The sequence below is a fragment of the Poeciliopsis prolifica genome, unplaced genomic scaffold (assembly GCF_027474105.1).
Source record: "Poeciliopsis prolifica strain line A6 unplaced genomic scaffold, Auburn_PproV2 SCAFFOLD001, whole genome shotgun sequence".
Classification (NCBI taxonomy): domain Eukaryota; kingdom Metazoa; phylum Chordata; class Actinopteri; order Cyprinodontiformes; family Poeciliidae; genus Poeciliopsis; species Poeciliopsis prolifica.
The window spans coordinates 3,827,394-3,849,499 of NW_026562376.1; the positions used below are offsets into that span (position 1 = coordinate 3,827,394).

The 22,106-nt window shown below is 38.5% G+C and overlaps 1 protein-coding gene across 1 annotated transcript; it reads right to left on the reverse strand.

Moving 5' to 3' along the window:
• Window positions 1–796: 796 nt before the first annotated feature.
• Window positions 797–21,141, reverse strand: st3gal2 (ST3 beta-galactoside alpha-2,3-sialyltransferase 2). Its single transcript, XM_055027574.1, has 7 exons — window positions 20,548–21,141; window positions 13,492–13,551; window positions 13,241–13,374; window positions 7,937–8,116; window positions 7,682–7,727; window positions 6,551–6,670; window positions 797–6,478 (listed from the first exon to the last, which is right to left on the reverse strand). The coding sequence occupies exons 1-7, from the start codon at window positions 20,935–20,937 to the stop codon at window positions 6,305–6,307; spliced, it is 1,104 nt and encodes a 367-aa protein (XP_054883549.1). The 5' UTR covers window positions 20,938–21,141; the 3' UTR covers window positions 797–6,304.
• Window positions 21,142–22,106: the final 965 nt, after the last annotated feature.

Below are 22,106 nucleotides of genomic sequence, written 5' to 3' on the forward strand. Positions count from 1 at the left end.
TATTAAACCAACATCATGATCTCAGGATGGCGACTCATTTCCTGCTCATAAACTCGCTTCCTAAATCACTTGATTAGGTCCTTATTTCCTTCTGTTCTCCCTTGATTTCTTCAATTCTTTTAATTTCTTCCTTGTCTCCTATTTCCTTTGTCCTTTCTTTGTTGATCTTTTTCTTCCCTTGTGTGCTTCCTTGTGTCCTATTTTCTTTCCTTGCATATGCCCTTCCTCATTCTGTAAAGGTTTGTGTCCTTTTTTGTCTACGTCCCTCCTTGTGTCCTTCCTTTCTTGTTTCATTCATTGTATCCTTCCTCTCTTTTTTTCTCCACTCATTTATTTAATTCTTGTTTTAATTACTTTCTTTCCTTCCCTGTGTCCTTGTCTTTATACTATTGCTCTTTTTTCTACTTCCCTTCCTTCATTTTTTCTTTTTTTATATTTTAACATTTGAATTCCTTCCTTATACCTTCGCTCTGCCTTTTGTGTCCTTCCTTTCTTCCTTGTACCTTTCTTATCTTTGTCTTCTCTTTCTCCTTGTGTCCTTCCTTCCTTCATTTCATTCTTTCCTTTGTTGTGCTGTTCCATTGTTTTTTTTGTCCTTCCTTTCTGTTCTTGTGTCCTTCCTTCCTTTGTCCTTCATTCTTTGTTTTTCTTCATCTTAAACTTAAAACCTGCTCATTATTTACGTATCATCCATACATTTGTTTTTAATATTTTATCATTTGAAATGGCTGTGAAGGACAGAGTAAAAACGCGTCTCTGGTTTTGCAGGATGAAATTCCCAGACGCCTCATTTGAGTTTCATGAAGCTTTTATTTGCACACAGCAGAAAAAACAAAATGGAGTCACGTTACAGATGTTCCAGTGGTTAATACATGAGTGCTGATGTTTCCAACATGTTAAAGGATTGGACCAGTAAACATAACCACTACAGATTTATCTTTCAACAATAAAAACTGACTTTTACTGCAGCAAATGAAACATTTCCAGATGTTTTTACCAAAGATTCCCAAACGTTTGCTTCTGTCTCCTGACGATGCTGCAAGAAATGTAAAGAAAAGTCTAACTTTTTATTCACTTTTCATTAATTATTACGTCTGTTTAGCAGAAATGCTGCATTTCTTCTGATTTTAGTTGGCCAGGAATTCTGTGGTGGAAGTTTTTATCACCAAGTAATATAATTTTACACAAATAAAATATGTTTGTCATATTTTACCTAATAGTGAAAATTTCCCCTCTTGATAAGAAAATGGCCAATACTTTTTGTTTACCACACATCAAATGTTTCATCTATGATGACATATCAGAGCCTTTTACAAGGGGGAAAGAGAAGGAAGTAAATTAAGGCCAAAAAAAAACATATTTTGAGGTTAAGAGAAAATTCTGAGAAAAATCAAGAACATTTCTGATTCATCTCAAAATGTAAGTTTTTGGTGGAAAATTACTCCCTTTTTTTGTTGTAACCTTGATACACCTTCCTATAATTAATCTTCATAATTCAAAGATAAATTTGACTGACATCCAATCAGGAAGATGAACATTAACATTTTATTGTAACTTAATGAAATGTTAGATAACATTAGCTGCATTTTTGCAAAAACTATTTCTGAACTCCAAAAATTAAAAACAGAAAAACCCTGAAAACTTCCGGTTTCTTTGAAACTAAGAAAATGTCCATTTCTTTTCTGAAAAATAAAAAAGATCTCAAAATGTCAGATATTATGGCAAGTTTTTTTTTTTTTACTTTTCAAACTCAAAAATGTAATTCTTTCGAGGAAATGTGTCCTAAAAATTTCTGAGTTTTGTCAGAAATTCACTTTTTTTAAAATCTAAAATAGCCCTAATACACCGTCAGTTTGATATTATGGCAAATTTCTTATTTTAATCTTTTTCTAAATCTCATCTTTGCCCTCACTGAGCAGGTTCTTCCACGCTCCACTCTGCTTATCCAGTCTTAGTATGAATATTAATGACCTCAGTGGGATTTTTTTCAGGTCAGGAAAATGCAGATTTCAGACTCTGAGGCGATCCGTGACACCCCCTTCGGAACGTCATGTGCCAGAGGAAGCAGAGTATAAATAACCTCGCACAGATCGCAGTGCCAAGTTTCACTGACGCCGAGGACAAAGGATTTTCAAATATAAATCAGTTTAAGTTTAAATAAAGTCTGCCCAAACTGCACAAAGTGGCACAGCTTTTAGTCACCGCTGTGGTTCTTTGCAGCCAGAAGAATCTCTTCTGCAGGGAGAAATGTGGGTCGACACCAACAGCAGGAGGGAAGACCTACTTTGGGTCGTCTGCGTGGAAGAATCAGATCTGTGTCATGTTCTGACGGTGGGAGGGAGGAACCTGATTTGGACTGAAGGGACCCTGCTGCTCTCCTCCCCCCATCTGATCACCACATCCTGGGCCGCAGCTCAAGAGAAACGAGTTCTGTTGTTCAAAGTCTGCATGGAGGTCATGAATAATTAACATTCTCATTATGAAGCTGGCTGAGAGCTAACATTGAGTTCAGATGTTGCCATTTTAATCTAAAGTCCCTACTGATGGACAGACATGTACTTATGGGGGCCGTTACAAACAGAAAGAAGGAGTAAAACACAAATTTTCAGATTAACCTCAGGAAATTGCTAGAAAAAAACTTCATTTCTGAGCTCCAAAAGTAAAAAATGGTGAAAATAGAAAAATTCAAATTTTGACATTAGTCTAAAATTTTCAGGGAAAACATGTGAGCTCCAAAATTTAAAAATTTCAAGACAAAACAGAAATTTTTAGATTAATTTCAGGAATTTTCTAGAAGAAAATTTGTTGAACATTTGTAAGGGAAAACAAAAATTTTGCAATCAGTAATGCATTAGGAAAAACGATTTTTAAACATCGAAAGTCAGAATATTTCCAAATGTCAAAGTTTTTTGCCTTTTCAAACAAAAGTTTGAGAATTTTTTTTTATTTTAATTTTTGACATTTCAAGCTCAGAATTCCATTGTTTTTTGCAATAAGATTTGAAATGTATTTGGAAAATTTTAATTTTGGATGGTTGGAAATTTACTCTTTTTTTTCTACAATGGTCTTTTTGCAATGTCACGGAAATAAGACCTTAATATACTGCATCACGACAAAAAAAAAAAAAAAAAAAAAAACCAAAAAAACCAGTAGAGCCCATTTTAAAAATCCTGATTCAACCTTTGTTGAATAAGTTCTGATCAATAACTTTCCAGACTTTTTGATGGTTTTTCAATGTTTTTCTTACAGGTTTTGCTGCTTTTTGCTGTTTCATTGTAGCTAATCATGACAATTCAATAACTATAAGGTAAGCTAATAAGCTATGTGCTTAGCTTATAGTATAGTTATAGGCTAAGCTAATAAGCTATTAGCTTAGCTTAGCTTATAGTCAAGCTGAAGTAAATTTAGAAAACCTTGGCTAAGCACTTTGCCAGTGTAATCTTAGCTTGGCACAGGGTAGGCTATGCTAAGCTAAGTGAAAACTAGCTAATAAAACAAAGTCGGGCAAAACAAGATAAGCTAGCTAAGAAAGCATAGGTAGGCTACACTATTCTAATTCAACAAAAATGTAGTGGCTAACACTTAAATTGGTGAATATTAGTTGGGCTAAAACAAGCTATCTAATGCTACGCTATTTAGACATGGGGCATAGGTGGGTTGAGCAAAACTAGGCTAACCTCAGCTAAAGTTAGCATTGGTGGATTAAACAATCTTCCTGTGTTGAGCTAAGTTAAGCATAGCTACTTTATGCTAAACTAACTCAGTCTTATATAAAATAAGCCAAACTAAGCTGAGTTAGGTTTATGTAAGCACAACTTCACTAGTGGTAAGTTAAGCCAAACTAAGCTAACCCAAACAGAAACTAAGCTAATCTAAAATTAAGAAAACAGAGGCACAGGTAGCTTTACCAGATGTACCCAGGCTAGTCAATGAAGATAAAGCAAAATTAAGTGATAATAAGATTAAATGTTTCTTTGCTTTTTTTGTCATGGGTATTTCAGAATTACAAAAAATTATCTTTTTAATTATAAACAAGTAAAATAAGAGCGACATAATATGAATGAGTTTGGAAGTCTTTTTTTTATCCTGGAAATTGTAATAAATACTTAAAAAATAAATGAAGTCTGGGGAAGGAACGATCAGAGACCGAATCAGGAGTTTTGAACGGACCGTGATATGAGTTCACATCGTCTCCATTAGCGACAACAGCGAGAGAGAAGAAGGCAGAGTGTGACGTCATGTGGTGCGTTCGCGTGTACTCGTTGAGCTCAGAAGGCACAGCTCTCAGCTAGACGTGTGTGTATGTGAGCGAGGCTAACAGCAACAGAAAGGTAGCAGGTGTGCGTCGCTGATGAAGCGGCTGCGGGCGGCGGCCGAACAAGGCACGAAAGCAGGTGACAAGACGCAGGAAACACAGAAAATAGGATGAGATTCAGCTGTTAACATGAAGCCTCTAAGAAAACCTGGTGTGCTGAAAAAAACACCAGCAGGACGTTGAGTTACAGTAAAATACAACAAAACTGCGCGACAGCCTTCATCTGTCCGTGTGAGCTTGAAGTACCTGCACAATGCAGGAAACAAAAACATTTTGCAAAGTTTAATCCCTCACACAAACAGAAATCAGATGTTTTGGGAAGTGAAAGCCACTCTGTTCCTTTTCCTTTCTTTATCTAAAGCTTTACATATTTCTTCTTTTTCCCCCGTACGTTTTTGTACTGAAGATATGAGTCAATACAAAATGCAGTTTTCTAAATGATAATTTCATTTATGAAAGAGGAAAAACATCTATCAAGGCCCAACTTTGATAGATATCAAATTAAAGCAGAACCATTGTATACTGCAAAAACAAAATCCTACCAAGTGATTTTGGTGCAATTCCAAAATCACTTGGAATTTTGGAATTTTCAAAATTAAAAAAAAAATATTTGCACAAATATTTTTTGCAAATATTTGTGCAAAAAATATTTGCATAATATTTGCACACTTGTGCAAATATTTTAGCACACTTGAAAAAAGACGAAACTTATTCATAACGTTTCAGCAAGACCTTGTTTTGAGTCAGTAATTCTTCAGTATTGTTGAAAATGTACGAGTACAACTGGCAGATTATTTCACTTTTTAAAGGTGAATTTCTTCATCTCATACATGAAATAATCTGCCTATGGAACAACTAATTCTTCACTACTCTTAAGGAATTATTGACTTAAAACAAGCTGTTATATCTTGCTGAAAAGTTACTAATAAGTTGGTTTTGTCTAATTTCAATGCAGCCAAACAAAACATCTAATCCTAACTGAAAAACCTTTCATCAAAATTGGCGTATCTGCATTAAGCAAACATATTTATGCAATTCCCATTACAGCTAGTGAAAGAGAAACCAGGCAAAAATGACATCCATGAGAAACCTGTGAGGCCCAAACTACTGCTGCCACAAACAGTCGGGTTCAGGTTACAACCAGATGGTGTTGGAGATCTTTTCATTAATAATTGAAAACATTATTTCAAAACTGCTTCTTGTATTTACTTCAGTTGTATCCATTGAAACTTGTCTGATTAAAAAAAAAACCTGAAACCCAAAGAATGAAAACAAAACTTGATGTTTATGGAGGAATTTCTCTTTCAGGATCCTGACATTCAAACACCAATCTTCTTATTTTGTTGTTTTCTTCGTGATGATGGGTAAAACACACACAATGGCGATGGAAGAAGTGGAAAAATCAAACATGAGAGGTGAAGGCTAAGGCGTTGGCTGCTCGTCCTCCAACAGGGCGAGCCGGACTGGGTCGAGTCGGACTGGGTCGAGGGGTCAGTGAAGGCGGCGGGGTTTTCCAGGGCCATAATCTGGTCTGTAAGCAACATTTGAGCACAGATCTTCCAAATGAAGCCCTGACGGACCGGATCAGAACACGGGTTCTTCCAGCAGAGTCTCCAGAAGCTGAAATCCTGCCAGTGTTTCTGTGAACCCAGGAGCCGCTGTGTGGCGGATGTTTCACCTCAAAGAGAATTTAAGGCAAATCAAAGACGATCTTGATTCTGAAGGTCAGCTCTTTGTCAGCAAAATAATCCCACGCGGCTGGAAAACAAAGTCACACGACGTTCTCAGAGATTCAGAATGGGTGTGAAAGACAGGTCGTGTCAGGGTTCAATAATCCCTAATAATCGGTTTCTAATTGATCCTGCTGTTCCTCAGTAAAGCTGAAAGATTGGAGTCCCAAATGTTTCGCTCGTCGGACCCCATCGGTGAAATCGTCCTCACTTCCGGTTTGCTTTTGTTCCCACTTGCACCCAAACTGGCGTTTTCCGGTCATTTCCCAGTGAACACTGTGATTTTTCCGGCCTTCGCCAGCTGCTGGATGATCTGAGCTTCGAAGTCCGCATCGTGGACGCCCGTCTTCCTGAACTCCCCGGAGTACCGGTTCTGCTCCCAGTAGTGGTGCCAGTTCCCTCGGCTGTCGGCGCCGAAGCCAAACACGTTCACCTGGAAGTGCAACGTCAGGATCAGGATGGGGAAACGTTGCACCCGGATGGATGCCAGGAGAAAAGAACTGACCTCGTCACAGACGTGAAGAGCGAAAAACAGGACCAGCATCCCGGTGGAAGGGTATCGGCCGTGATGCCGGGTCCAGCGGTCATGGATGTATTTAAAGAAAGCCGGATTGAAGATCTGAACCTGAAATGTGCAAACAGTCCACTTAGAAAATCCTGATCCGGTTCTCATTTCTGTTTTGCTTCCTGTGACTTTAATACTGGGGATTCATTTGGACTTACGGGATTAAAAGAGTTGATTAAATCAGCTTTTAATGTCATAAAAAATGTCTAAAAAAGATAGACTAACGTCTGCTAAAGCTGAAGTAGGCTAAACAGAGCTAAGCTAACAAATGAATTTGAGATAAAGTCTTAATTGATAAATGTGACGCAATTAGAATAAAAGTAGGGTTGGGACGATTAATTGCATTAATCATGATTAATCAATTATTGAAATAATTGTCAACTAACTTAGTGATCGATTAGTCGTTAACAGGAGCTCACAGACTCAAAAAGGGCCAATTGTTGAAATATTCTGACCAGTAATACTGTACAAAAATACAGGCAATTTGAATTTAAGATAATAAAAGATAAATGTTTTTCAAAAGCAGCATAGTTTTAGTTTCACCTGGTTTGAATCCTGTAAAAAAAACAACTTCCTGTTAAGCATCATTTGCTCTGATTACTAATGCAAAAAATAATTTTCTGCTATTGCATTTTTATTTTCACATGAATAAGTGAATTGTTTTAATCCAATTAATCGATTAATTATGTAAATAATCATGTATATAATTGATTGCTAATTTAACTGTGATTAAAAGGCCCTGGATAAAAGGTGATTATAAAATATTCTGCTGCCTCCTGGTGATGCTGAGTCCCAGCAGAAGGAGCTTTAGACTGCTCAGAGCTGCACAGTGCAGGAGTAAATCCTCAAATTCTTCATTTCTAGGTCACTCTCAAAGATGCTGCGAGTCTGGCCGGGGCAAAGATGCCTCAGCTCCTCCATGCAAACAGGAGTGTGTTTATTTATTTTACAGATTAAGCCGCGAGCTGGAGATTAGTGACAACAAAGGCAGCGTTTGTAATCCCTAGTCGACAATGGGGAAGGGGGTTTATCGCTGGAGCAGGGTCACTTTGTCGAAATGGCCAGACGAACCTTGTCTTTATCCACACGGAGGAATTGCTTCACTGGAGCGTAAGTGCTGCAGAGAGAGAAACCACACGGAGAGATAAACTTTATTTGATTACTGGATGATTGACAGATTGCTAATCCCTCAGCCTCTTCGCAGCCTCTCAGTGCAAACAGAACGTGTGTCTGTGTTTACTGCGCCCCGACGGCTAATGGAGGCCATATGAACTACATTTCTGTTTGTTTTATTAATCCAGACTCGTTTACATCTGTGATGCTTACAATCGGATCTGGCCAGTGGACAGAGCGCTGGTGATCCAGACCAGGTCCAGCGTTTTGAAGGGAACCAGGACAAAGCTGACGTTGGTGGCCAGGTTTTTGGCGCTCTCCGGGTACATGAAGTGGTGCGTGGTGCGTCTGCCAGCGTCGTCCTCGTAGCCCACAGTGGGGGCCAGATTTATCCTGGGGGAGAGAGAGGAAAAGAGGAGCATCAGGGAAGTTTCTCAAACCACCTTTGGCTTTGAAGTCGACCTTTTATGCTTCCTTGAACAGGTTAGGATGGATCTACTGGGTGCCACAAACATGTTCAATGCAGTTTATGCACAAAATGATTCTTAGGTAATAAGACTTTGGCTGTTATAGGGGCCTCTTGTCACTTTAAATCCAAATAAGCTGCTGCTGGCCACGCCCCCTCAACTCAACATTTGAAATCACACGTGAAAATGGCTGCAAACAGATGCGTAATTATACAACCGTACATCTTTGAAAGGCAGAAGTGGAGCCTCCTACTCAACCAAGAAGAATTCAGCAAGTGGTTTCTGGACAATAAGTCAACAGCAAAATACTTGTCTTTTCCAGCAGCCACCATGCAGTTCATAGGGCAGTAAAACCAGCTGACCAAATGCTGGAGCTCTGCTGGGGTTGCTCGGTAACGGCGGAACTCTGCTGGAGTTGCTAGGTAACGGCGGAACTCTGCTGGAGTTGCTAGGTAACGGCGAAACTCTGATGGGGTTGCTCGGTAACGGCGGAACTCTGCTGGAGTTGCTAGGTAACGGCGAAACTCTGCTGGGGTTGCTAGGTTTGCTGCTAAACTTGCTGAATTGTGAAATAACAAGTGAAACAGTTAATTTTTCAGACGCCAAAAAGCATTAACTTATTGTTCAGACCAAAATTGAAGTAAGACATAAATTTTGCAAATTAGGTCCCATTTATTTATGGACTTATCCAGTTTCTGATGAAAAAAAAAAGTTGTCGTGCTTTTTTTGCAGTCATGTAAGCCCTCGTAAAGTTAGCAGAGCATAAAAACAAATCCTTCATGGAGACATATTTTCAGCTGTAAAGTAATGTCTACACAAAGAATAAAAAATAAAAACAAATAAGTAACACACAAAACTAGGAAACTATGTGAAAATATGCTGGAGTGTTCAATAGGATGCTAAGTGGAGGAAACGTGTATGTAAGCAAACCTAAGCTAAATTTGTTCTGCTGAGAAAAACAGCAATAAGTCTGAGCTGTCTGATGTGTACAGCTCCATCTGGCTGTGTTTTAAAGGTATTTATCATTGAAGACATCTTTCTGCACCTGCTACCACAAAACAATAAAACTGCTTGTCATGCAGAGTGTAAAAATAGAAGAAAAGATGTTTAACTGCTGCGCAAATATGTAATCACAGCTAAAAATCTAGAAGTGCAAAATTAACTAAAGCTCCTGCAGGCATCAGCAGGCTTTCACTCACAGCTGCACACACATTCATGCTGGTTACAGGGAATATTAGTCTTATTTTCGCTTACATTATGATTCAGTAGCTGAGTTTCTATTACAAATGTGTGCCAATCTTTGTTTGTATTCAGCTCATGTCTAAAAAACAGAGTTGTAATTGCTGCGTCTCCATTAAATCAGAAATAAAATTAAAATCATACTAGAATAAGCTTGTTCACCTAATGAGTTACTAAAAATCAAGGAAGCGACGGATGTAAACAGTTACAAGTTATATTCATAATTCAGTCATGGCGCTCGCGCTCATCATCTATCAGCCAATCAGAGGAGACGACAGTGAGCGACAAAATAAAATGGTATTCTGCGATTTTACAGAACACACTGGAATTACACACAACTTGTCATGAACTCTGCGATGCTGTGAGAGTTCAGAACAAACCATCATCCTCCTACCACTTCCTGTCGTCTTATTTATCGTTTCCACCAGTAGTAACCGTAACAACCGGCTGTTGATCACGTGACTCGTGTGACGCAAAAAGAGTGTTTCAATATGGCTGACAAACCGCCAAGCCTAGCGCAAAAACGTTTAATCAAAAAATGATGTGATGTGTCTTTACATCCAGATTTACTGCGTTTGGCTCCATCTGGTGCAGAATTATGACGCATGTCGATGACATAAATAAAGATGCGACTCGACCGTTCTGACAGCAAACCCCATGAAAACAATCTGATATCCTATTTAGTCTCACATTTAGAGAATAGTGTGAATGGTTTAGGGCCGAAAAGTCAGAAAAAAAAATCTGATTTGGGTTTTTAAATATAAATTTGATAATGCTTCAATAATTATGGTCTAAGCAGTTTTGTCCCATGACAGAATCTTTTTGTTTTGTCATCCCACAGAGGGAAACGTATCCATCTTTTTCTCGGCAAATGTTTTATGATTTCTTTATGTTACAATTTAAAACAGATTGAAAATGTGACAATAAATTTTCTGAAATAGACATTTGTAAAACTAATGTAGTATCTCTAAACAGGAATACAAAACTTTAAGGGGAAGGAAAGAAACAGTGAACATTTATTAAATACAACAAACTGTCCAAACTCCTCTGCGGAGAGTCCTGACTGAGTTACTGTCAGTTTTAGAGCTCTCACTGTTTTCCAACAGAAACAGGAATATTTTCCCCAGCATGACGGCTGTCTGTCTCCGAGTCGCTCCGCTCTGTCTGCTGACATGAGACGGCGTTCACAAAGCCCTAGATGTGAGTCACTGTCTGCAGGAAGAATATTTTTGTCTGAGCAGGGGGAGCTAAAGTTAGGAATATAAAGCTCGCACTCGCAGATATACTCCGAACAAAAGAGATGATTGTGCAGAGAGCCGGAGTGAACTGAGGCGTGTGGTTGGTGGAGTGCTGTGGCCGAGCTGAAGCTCAGACAACAAATGAATAACAAATCCCAACCAGCGAAAAGAAAAGATGAAAGCTGCCCACGCAGCTCCAGAGAGAATCCAGCTGTAATTGATCCTAATAACACAAAATACCAGCTGCTTGTGCTGTTATTTAACCCCAGAGCAGATTAACATGGCATCTTCATATCTGTCTGAGTGCTTTCAGACCCAGCTAATGGAAACAACCGTTGTGTTTAACCTCACTCTCTGTGAGACAAGCTTCTTGAGGAGATTCAGAAGGTTAACCAAACACTAATTTGCATGTTAGGACTCCCATTCCTACTGTTTGATGCTCCAGTTGGCAACTGGCACCAATAGAAGAACAACCATTGTGTTCTTGGTGGAAATACCATTCAGCTGAAAATAGCTGGAATAACCCCACTGGGTCAAAGGTCAATCTATAAGTGATGAGAGGGTGAGGGCATTGCTATACATAGTGTATAGCAGAAGCTAACGCTAAAGCGTTAAACCAACATGGTGTATAGCAGAAGCTAACGCTAAAGCGTCAAACCAACATGGTGTATAGCAGAAGCTAACGCTAAAGCGTCAAACCAACATGGTGTATAGCAGAAGCTAACGCTAAAGCGTCAAACCAACATGGTACCAAGTAGAAGCTAACGCTTAGAAAGTTGGTTTAACACAATTCCATGCATTTATCGGAAGCTAATGCTCAAAAGTTTTACCAACATGGTGCAGGGAGCTGTTATGCAAAATTTACATTTTGTTTGTCTTCTTTTCGGGTTTCTACTGCTTCTGAAAACAACTCCAGCACAAAAAACAAAAACAAAAAAGAGCCAGATGTTTTTTGGTGTCTGGAAAATGAGCCATTTGAAAAACCTCCTGAATATTGAATCACACTGTGCTATTACAGAGAAACCTAAAGGGGGCTCCAGCATGTTTGGTTTCACTGCTGAATGTGTTGTACAATGGCTGCTGGAAAAGATGAGAGTTTTGTTGACTGACCATCCAGAAACCACTTACTGCATTCTTGTTGGTTGTGCAGGAGGCTCTGCTAATGTTTTTCAAAGATGTAAGTTTGAATAATTGTGCATCTGTTTGCAGTCATTTTCAATTGCGAATGTGAACGTTGACTTGGGGGCGTGGCCAGCAGAGGCTACTTTGGATTTAAAGTGACAGTGGTCTGGAAGCAGCTCATTCTGAAAGGAGCTCAAAGTAAAAAGAACTAAAGCAGAATAAAGTCTCATTACCTAAGAATCATTTTGTGCATAAAAAATAATGAACATGTTTCATTTAAGACCTATCCCCTCCTGTTAGAGGAAGCATCATAGGTCACCTTTAAAAACTGCCATTTCTACAGCTATTGGGAGTGGAAGTTTTCTTTAAAAGAACAGATTTTGCATTTTTAACGTGTTATTAATTCAAACAGCAGGAAACATCATGAAACACCATGAATTAGAGTCTGATTTTCCAGAACAATCAGTGCAACAGAAAGCCTTCTGTGCCTCAGTTTGCACATCTGAATGAATGCTTTCAGGACATAACGCTCTTTGTGGCAACCATGCAGGTCAGGTGACCGCTGTCAGCCAATCAGAGAGCTGAGAGCAGGGCAGCCTGAACTGAACATCAGATAGAAACATGAGCTGCCTGCAGCTCAGCTGAGTTTGGTAGTAGCTAACTATTTACTGAAGTAACTTTTTGGAAAAAATTTACTTTAAGGAGTATTTTCACTACGCTGAGTGGTGATAAAGTAACTTGAATAATTTTATTATAAAGTATTTCTGCTCTTACTTGAGTAAAATTTTAGGATTCCCTTCCCCCTGAATGAAAAACAAGCATGTTTTAACCAAATATTCACCAGATCGACACAAACCTGAAATCAGAGTTTCAGAAAGAGCAGCACTTTTAAAGCGACAGAGGCCCAATTTCAAGGTGTTAAATTCCAAAGACAAATTTCTGTTGAGTCATATTTGATACATGTAGCATTTTTTTAGAAACTGAAGTTAACATAATTACTTGATTGTGCTATAAAATGGCGTTTTGTTCCTGGAAAATACATAATACTGCCCCTTTGAAGTTTTATGCATTATATATTGAAAGAACCTGATTTGGAAAAACTTTTCTTTTGCCTGCTTTAGTTACTTTGTATTTATGTTATTTCTTATTTTAGTCTTTCAAATATCAACATTTCCACATAACTTTATAATTTGGTCTGTTTGAATAGGAAATGATTGATGGTTTTAATCAGTTTCTCAGTACTTGAGTCGTCTTTTGACCAAATATTGTGTGACTAATTTTTACTTTTACTGAAGACAAAAGAATACATTGAAGTAGTGCTACTCTCCCTGTGGTACATTTAAAACACTTAGTAACCACATATTTCCCTGAAAGCACTTTGGATATTAATGACTCCCGTCTCTTTTCCTCTTCATCTTCCTTCCTGTGGTTTCTGATCTAAAGCGCCTCACCTCATGATGTAGTCGTGCCCGTCGATGTCCGCCCCATATCCGGCGCCGCGGAGGTTTCCGGAGTTTCCCACCACGGCACAACGCAGGCAGCGCCCCGGATCCCAGGAGCCGTACGGCGACCGTCCGGGAATCACCTGAGGCAGACGGTCATGATCCATCACTGGACGCCAGCAACGAGGCTGGCAGGACGCACACCTGATGTCTGACACGTCCTAATTATCCTGACATTCAGGAACAAAAAGATAAAATACCTGGAAGAGTCTCAGCAGCACCTGCTGGATGTTGTGGGGTTTAAACTGCGGCTGCAACATCTGCAGAAACATCCAACGGTTTTGGTTAGAGTAAATGTACGGAGCTAAATCAGTGACAAAATGCTTAGTGAAACAAAAAAAAAATTGGTGAAATCTAGACTTCTATGGAAACCAAGATTTTTTAATGGAAGGTTATCTTGTGAGCTTTATTTTGAAAATTCTACATTTTACAAGGCTGTAAATACTGAACTTAATCCTTAATTTCACTGCAAAAACACAAAATTTTGATCCAGTTTTCAGAGTAAATATTTAACTAAAATCACACATGAATAAGTTTGTGCCTGTGATAAGTCATTAAAAAATATTTTTTCCCAACTACTTTCAGAAACTCAAAAATGTCCAAGTTTTTATACAAATTTCTAAGATTTACTTAAATGTTTCTGAGTTGTTTTCTTGCAAATTGACAACTTTTGAAGCTCAGAAACTTCCTTGTTTTTCCAGGAAGTTGCTGAGATTATTCTTAAAGCTTCCAGAGCTTTAAGAATGTTAAGAATGTTTGCAGAAAACTCTTTTTTTGTTTCATTTCCAAGGCCCTAATAAATCATCATATAGAAAATATTAATTCCAGTTAAAACGTTTGAGAATCAGCTGGATTATGTACCTAGATTTTTATTCCTTCACCGTTTATATTTTAATTAAATAAATGACAGGATGTGTTTTGTGCTGGTTTTACATGAAGCCCTGGAGAGGAGAGGATATTTTCCTTATCTCATTGAGGCACCTTAAGACCCTCAGGATGTAGAGGATGCACTTTCTTTGCTCCTCGTCGTCTCTATGACGGTCGCCTCCTTTTCTCCCACACAGGAATCTTCATTTCATTTCACACTCTTTTGTCACTACTTCCTTTGCTTCCACCATTGGCCTCAATCCTCCCAGCACAGATCTCTTTCACTAAGGTTTGCATCCTCTCCGTCGGTCTCCCAGCACTCAGGTCTAATTCCTTGTCCTTAATTTCCCTCGCTTCCTCTTTGTTCCTCCTCCTCTTCTTGTTCTCCGTCTCTCTGGGATGTAAACGCGCCATGCAGCTCATCAGTGACTGGTAATCTTTATTCTGCTCCCTGTTGCTTTGTTTTTCTTGTCTTCCTGATTCAGTGAAAAATGTTTCAGCTATTTGGATGGCTGGAGAGCAACAGTGAAGCCTATTACTTTTAGTTTTCTTTCACTGTTTCTGCATTTTAGCAAAGACTTGAAAGAAATGAGTCAAACACTGTTTGGTTAAATTGACTCATTCAGAGCTGCTGATTGTTTGTTATTGTTTAGAGTTGATGGATAAACTCCTGGATAAAGACAAAATGAAGTGATGAAGGGAGGAAATTCCAGCCTTAGTGCTGATAATTGAGTGATGATTGCTGGCTTATTTCAATTTTGGGAAAAAAACATGCAATAATTAAAAGCTGCATTTATGTAACCTTTATAAAAATAAAAACTTTTTTTTTTTACATATTTCTTGAAACTGTCACTATGTTCTGATAGTATGCTGTAAAAAAAAAAAAGAAAAAAAAAGAAAATGGAGGTCCTCTGAATTCTTCCAGTGCTAATTAGAAACAACCAATCAGAGCAAGGAGGCGGGTCTTAGCGCTGCCAATCATCCTTCTGCTATGCTACAGCCTCTTCCTGATAGCAGAGCATGTTGCAGTTGTATGGCCACTGGAATGACATGTTCACGAGGTTGATTGACAGCACTAAGACCCTCCTCCTGGCTCTGATTGGTTGTTTTTGATCGGGAGCCGTGCATTTCTTCAGATAGTAGCTCAAGGAGGAAGTGTCTCTTAATTGCACTGTAATTACAGCCAGAGTTGGGAAGAAACTAGTTAGACTTACGCGAGTAATTTATAAGTATTTCTACTGTTACTTGAGAAAAACTTTTGGATTTTCCACCCACTAAATGAAAATGTTTTAACCAAATTTCCCCAGACAGAAACACCTGCAGGTTTTGTTACAGTTTAATTTTTTTATTGAGAAAAAATTATTGAGAAAAATGCTCTTTAGGCTGGTTTTGTTATTTTTGGCTACTTATATAAGTTGTCATGTTTGTCTTTAAAATATAAAAAATTCTACATAACTTTATATTTTGGTTCTGATTTTAAGATATTAGATGATTGATCATTTGATCAGTTACTTTTTTACCAAATACTCTTTAATTAATTTCTTGGACGGCTACTTTTGACTTTTACTTGAATAAAGACACGTTGAAGTGTTGCTACTCTTACAGGAGTAACATTTTTGAGTCCTCTGCCCACCTCTGGTCTCCACATGGTGACAGTTTCAACAAAAACATATTTTTATAGGAGTTATGTAACGCAGCTTTAACTGGAAGACGTTTAAATCTTCAAACGTTTGTCCTCCTCCTCTGCTTTCTGTCAGGCTGCAGCAGAAACACGGCGCAGGAGCCAGTTAATTTTTCATTTTAGGTCTCTAACCAGTTCTCCCTCCCAGCCATCCATTAACTCCAGTTAAGACAAAATGGATTTATTGATCGAAGCGGTGGCAATCTGCTGACTGCGGCGGTTCGGGTCACCGTTGAACAGAAAACGGCCCATAAATCCTCACCCAAAAAGCTGAAGTATAAGTAGATGATTTGGGAAACAGGGTTTGATTCACAGCAGGTTAAACTAATAGAGATAAAAGAAAAATTGGATTTAGATTTGAACAGTCGCGTTTGGAGAACTGCTCTGCACACTGCAAAAACAAGATCTTACCAAGTAACTTTAGTTTTTACTTCCAATAACTTGAAATAAGAAAAATTAACTCAGAAGTGACATTTTAGCTCCTCATATGATCTTGGTTTAGGTCAATAACTGCCAGTACTAATAGTATTAGTATTAGGAACTAATACTTTTTCATTAATATTAAGAAATTATTGACCTAAAACAAGCTCATATGTCTGGCTATTTCATTTTGTCCCAGTGCACTTAGATATTTAGACTGGCTAACTGGAAAAAAATGACTAGGAAAGATTGTGTTTTTGCAGTGCATAGGTGGTGAAATGTAATTTTATTCATTTCATTTCTGTCATTAGGAATACAGGTAAAATATTTAAATTTGACACGTTTTCCTTAAGTGGGCAGGATTGATGTAAAATTGACCTTTTTGAGCTTTACATTGTTATTCCCTCATCAAAAACACACCTGGAGTGTCGCCTTGAATCTCTCATGCATGTTTGAGTAATTCTACAGTAATTTCTTAATATTCATCAAATAAAATAAAAACGAATGAGTGGATTTTGTTTCGTTACAAGTGAAACATCTGCCAGTGGAAATAGTATTATTTCATCAGTATTCACCTAAAAAGAGCTTTTTTAAAAAGTTACGTTTAAGTTAATTTTATTTATTTAAAGTGTGTTAAGATGTTTGCACTAGAAACTAGACACAAATAATTGGTAAGATTTTGTGTTTTACAATGTGAAAATTAAAAAAAGATTTTTCAGCCTCGTTTTTTTCTCTTGTTAAATTGCAAACAAAGGAGAGAAAAAAAATCCTTTTTCCTTATTAATTCGTTTTCAGCGAGAAATGTATGTACTTTGATTTTCCTTTTCCTTATTCATACAATTTTGCCAAGAAGTTTATATATTTTCTTTTGCGTTTTCCTTAAACTTGCTTGTTTAAAACAACAAATGATTGTATAAGGAAAACAAAAGAAAATATATAAATTTCTTCACATGTACAAGGAAAAAGGAAAAGAAAAAAATGAACATTTCTGCTTTTATTTGTAATTATGTCAGTGTTGGTCCTCCATAGACGGTTGGGATGTGCTCCTGCTTCCTGTCTGCTCCCAGCGTTCCTCCATGTGGCTTTTTTCTCCCTCCATCCACTGGCAGGAACACAAATGGAGCATGTCGTCCTCGTCAGACGGGTTGCTTGGCTCGGCAGTGAGTGAAGATGAGGAGGTGATTATGGTGTCGTCCTCGTCCCTTTAAGCTGGAGTCCTGATGAAGCTTCATCCCTCATGGAGACGACCGCGCTGCTGCGGGCCAAACTCGCTAACAGGCGGCGCTCAGAGGAGCTTTAAGGTGTCAGAGTCGGTATTTATGGTGCAGCGGCTGATTCTGGAGTTAAAAAGCGAGTTCTCAAATGAAGAGCCTGCTGCACTGAACTCCACTGAAAACCTCCTGGTTTTCCACCAAATACTGATTTCTGAACTCTTCCTGAGTTAAAACATCAATGTTGTTGTTTCTAAATTAATATGAACTTGTTTTCTTTCTTTGGGTTAACAATAAACGCAGCTGTTACTAAAATAAAAAAGTAAAATTGTTATTTTACTTTTTTATTTCACTAAACAAGCTTTTAGTGAAAGTTTTTTCTTTTTTACTCAGAATATGTTTTTTTCTTTAGCTAAATAAATAGCAATATATTATTGTTATTTTGGTCAAATATTTAGGTAAAAATATTTTCACATAAGTAGCTAGCAAACTAAATATTTTATTCACCTTTGGTTTATTTGCCAATTAGTGTATATAGAATAAATATTACAGAATAACAAGAAGATGCATTGTTCTACAAAATAAACAACCATAAAATGTTATTGATTTCGAGTTGATCCTGCAGGATAACGTCCAGTTTGAAGCGCCTGAGAACTTTCTGCAAGCCGTTTTCATGTTTCCCCAGTGCAAACGTCGGGTCTCTCCGACAGTCTGAACCACACAGTACCAGCTTTTAAAGTCAGTAATTTGTTTGTTCAGTGTGAAAGGATGTTTATGTTGCATTAAAAACTGCGACAGAGAGCGACTGGAGCTGGTGAGAGCGTGTCAGGGACGAAGGAAAAGCCGAGACTTGATCTGCTGAGCTGCACATAATGACTGGAAGAATCTGAAAGCTGTTCAGAGTTCAGAGTTCGGGAGTCCACCTCACTGCATCGCAGGTTTTTCATCTTCTATGTTGCATGTTTAGTCTGTAATAGTTTTATGTGGGATTATGCGCAGTGCTCAGCCGGAGGCAAACAAACAAACACAGTGAAAGCTGTTAATCGGTGAGCTTTAGAGGAGCTGCTAAGAAGATTTTGTTATCTTTAGACAGACTCAAGCATGCCATTTCCTGCGCCTGCAGTGTCTGTGCTGGATGCTGGACAAAGTTAAGGCACTTTAACTCATTTCAGATCCTTCGCTCTGGTATTTACTGCCTGTTTTAACATTTATTTTTGTTTTTCAGCTGTTTTTCTTTTGTGCTTGTACAGAAACAAAAAGTGGCTCATCTAAAATGCAAATTTTGTACCATTAGGGACATTTTTATTTTAACTTAAAGCTGATTTATTTATTTATTAGCACATTTATAGTTGTCATCTCTTTAATAAGAGTCACAAATTATCTCTGGTTGTCATCTAATAAGACTAATAGATTACATTTCAATAAAGCACAAACATAGCGCTGAACAGTTGCTGTTTTAAATGACAGGTAAATATTTTTTACAACTTTTTTGGGGCTTATAGTCTTCATCAAAAAAAAAGTTAATTATAGAAAAAATGTTTTGTCTTGTACTAAGAACATTTTATTAATAAAAATCTCAAAGTGATTGCAAATTCTCTATATTCTTCAGGATGGAGGGGCCAAACAAAATCATCCAGAGGGTCAAAAATGGCCCCTGCGCCACAGCTTGGACATCTCCGTGTTTATCTATGTTTGCTCCATTTGCAACGTTACACAAAAATTAACAGCAATAATCTGAGTTATTTAATTACCCCCATGAGCTAAATAACTCAAATTATTGTTGTTAATATTTTTATTTTATAACTTTACAAATGGAAACCAGTATTAATAAAACCGTCAGACTCAAAGACAAAGAAAACACTTCCTTCCTTCCAACTCTTCTCCACAGAAGCTGAAACCTCCACGTTTCTTTTTTGTGGTTTTTCAGGCAAACACTGAACAGCGTTAACAAAATTCACAAAATGTTGTTTTTATAACTCAGTAAAAACTTCGGCCCGGTTTGCAGCTCCATAACTCAGCAGTATTTCCCAGCAGATACCCGGAGCTCTGCAAATAAACGGTGACTCAGCGTTTTCTGAGTCTCTGCATCAATTAGCGGATTCTCCTTTACATCAGCTGAACTAATACATCCAGTAAAATCTAATATGTCTTATAATCATTAGTCTGAGATCGACTGGCAGATTATTTATTTTATAACAAAAATCTTTAAATGTTATAAGAAAAAACAACTTTTTAAAATCAATATTAATGAATTATTGACATAAAACAAGCTCTTATTTCTTGCTGAAAAGTTACTTGTAAGTTGGTTTAATTTTATTTCAAGATACTTGCATTAGAACAAAAAATACTTGGTAAAATGTTATGTTTTCACATCTGCACTATCTGCATTTCCTCAGGAAAGAAAAGCTAAAATATTTAGTACTTTTAGTTTATAGTGCAAATGTCTTCGTCTACATTAACTACGACAAGACTAACTAAAATGTAACTTTTCAGCAAACTATAGGAGCTTTTAAGTAAATATTTTTTTAATATTGATGAAAAATTTGTGGTTTCCCTTTTGTGAAATTTTTTTTTTGTTATAGGTTAAATCATCTTCCAGTAGAACCAGTACTTAAAAACACAAATTATTTACTAAAAATGGGCTGAAAAGTTGTTTGCAAGTGAGTTTTCTCTTATTTAAAATGTACTTAAATATTTTAACCATAAAGTAAACCCAAAATTGTTGATGATATTTTGTGTTTTTTAAATTTCTGGTCTTTCTGAAGGAAAAAAAAAAAACAAAGCAAAAGTTTGATGGATTTTCAAACAAACACAATTTGACCAAGTATTTTTGTCGAGGCTACATCACTTGAAATAAGACAAAAGACTAACTTTGCAGATATTGGAGATTGTTTTAAGTCAATAATTCTTTCACACTGATAAAAAAGTTCTTGTTCTACTGGCAGATAGATTTATTTAACTAAGTGAAAAAGTCTGACAGTGAAATTGGACCAAAGATCCTTGGTGAGATGTTGTGTTTTTGCAGTGTAAATCTTCATATGTAAGTTTTAAATGGAGTAATAAATGTTGCTACTTACCACCCACCAGTAGTAGACGTCCTGCGGCAGCTGGATGTTGTCCCTGGTCCAGACCGGAGAGATATCCGGGTCGTAGTTTTCATCAAACCAATCCGAGACTCCGGGGTCTCCCACGCAGCTGTTGCAGGCACATGTTTTCTGCAGGGGCGTTTCGGGGGGCGACAGTCGGTGGGCGCCCACGTAGCTGGGCACCAGCTTCACCCGCCTGGACTCCTCCCACCCGGGCGGCTCCAGGTAGCCGAAGCTGACGCCGCCGCGCAGCGACACGGACAGGAACAGCGAGGTGAGGAAGATGAGCGCCAGCGATCCCAGGAGGAGCCACAGTCTGCGGGAGCATTTCACTTTGCCGGGTTTGTCCGCGCCGCCGCCGGCCGCTGCCCCTCCGCTCATCCAGGGGCGGAGCTCTGAGAGTCTGGGGGCCCCCCGGGGCGAGCCCCAGCTCCATGACCCCCAGCCGAAGCCTCTGTCACGGTGAAGCGTGGAGGACGGGATGCGGCCCCCCCACGGCCATGCCCCCACCCCCGGGCCTGCCACTGTAACCCGTCCGACAACCAGCTGTGGTTCTTTGGCAAGCCTCTCTTCCTGCCACACTCCAAACTATTTTTTTATTTTTAAATCAGAAAGCAGATCTCCTAAGGGAAGCGAGCGCCACTAAACATACATAGAAGCTGTTTCTCAGGGACGACGGACAGATATTTTATTTTCACGTTCTTGGTTGTGCCGCCCCTTTGTGATGCCGCCCTGGGCAAGCGCCCATATCACAACCCGCCCCTGCGCCCCAGATGCTCCGACTCCGCTGAATCTCAGGCAGCTGCAACCCGACTGCCTCCAAAGTCCGTCCAGACGCGGCTTTATCCCTCCACTTATTTCCGGTTTAAACTTGCTGGGTTTCAGTCTTCACCCCACGGTGCGGTGCGCTGCGGTGCGCTGCGGTGCACTGCGGTGCGCTGCGGGGTTACCGGCAGCGTGCGGCTGCAGGAAGAGCCGGCGGTCGGATGCAGACAGTCTGTCCGGGCTGCATGCTGAGCTCCGCTCCGCTTCGTCTCTCTGCTCTGGAGCAAAGGAGAGCTGCTGGATGAGAGCAGAGGGAGGAGCAGCGGGGGGAGGAGGGCCTTCCTCCTCCTCCTCCTCTTCTTCTTCTTCTACTGTTTTCTTTTTTCACTCCTTTCTTTTAAAAACTGATGAGCAGCGTCAAGTTAAAATACAGTTTTGTTGAGTACATAACAATTCACAGTTCAGTTGTGTTACATTTACTTCAGTAACTTTTGAGAGAAAAAAAACTTTCATAGGTTTTATTATTTTATTTTTATTTGAGTAACTTTATTATGAATTGTCACTTTGCCTGTTTGAATATCTGGATATTTTTTACCCACCGAAAGAAAAAGAAGCTTATTTCGAACCAAAAATGAGTTTTAATTAAGCAGTAAAATCCACAAAATACACAACTGTTATAGATTTATAAGGTTCAAAATATTATGTTATTTCTATTTATTATGTTCTTTTTGAGCTCTAAAATAGCAGAATATTTTTGATCCGTCTGGTTATGTAATTTTTAAACA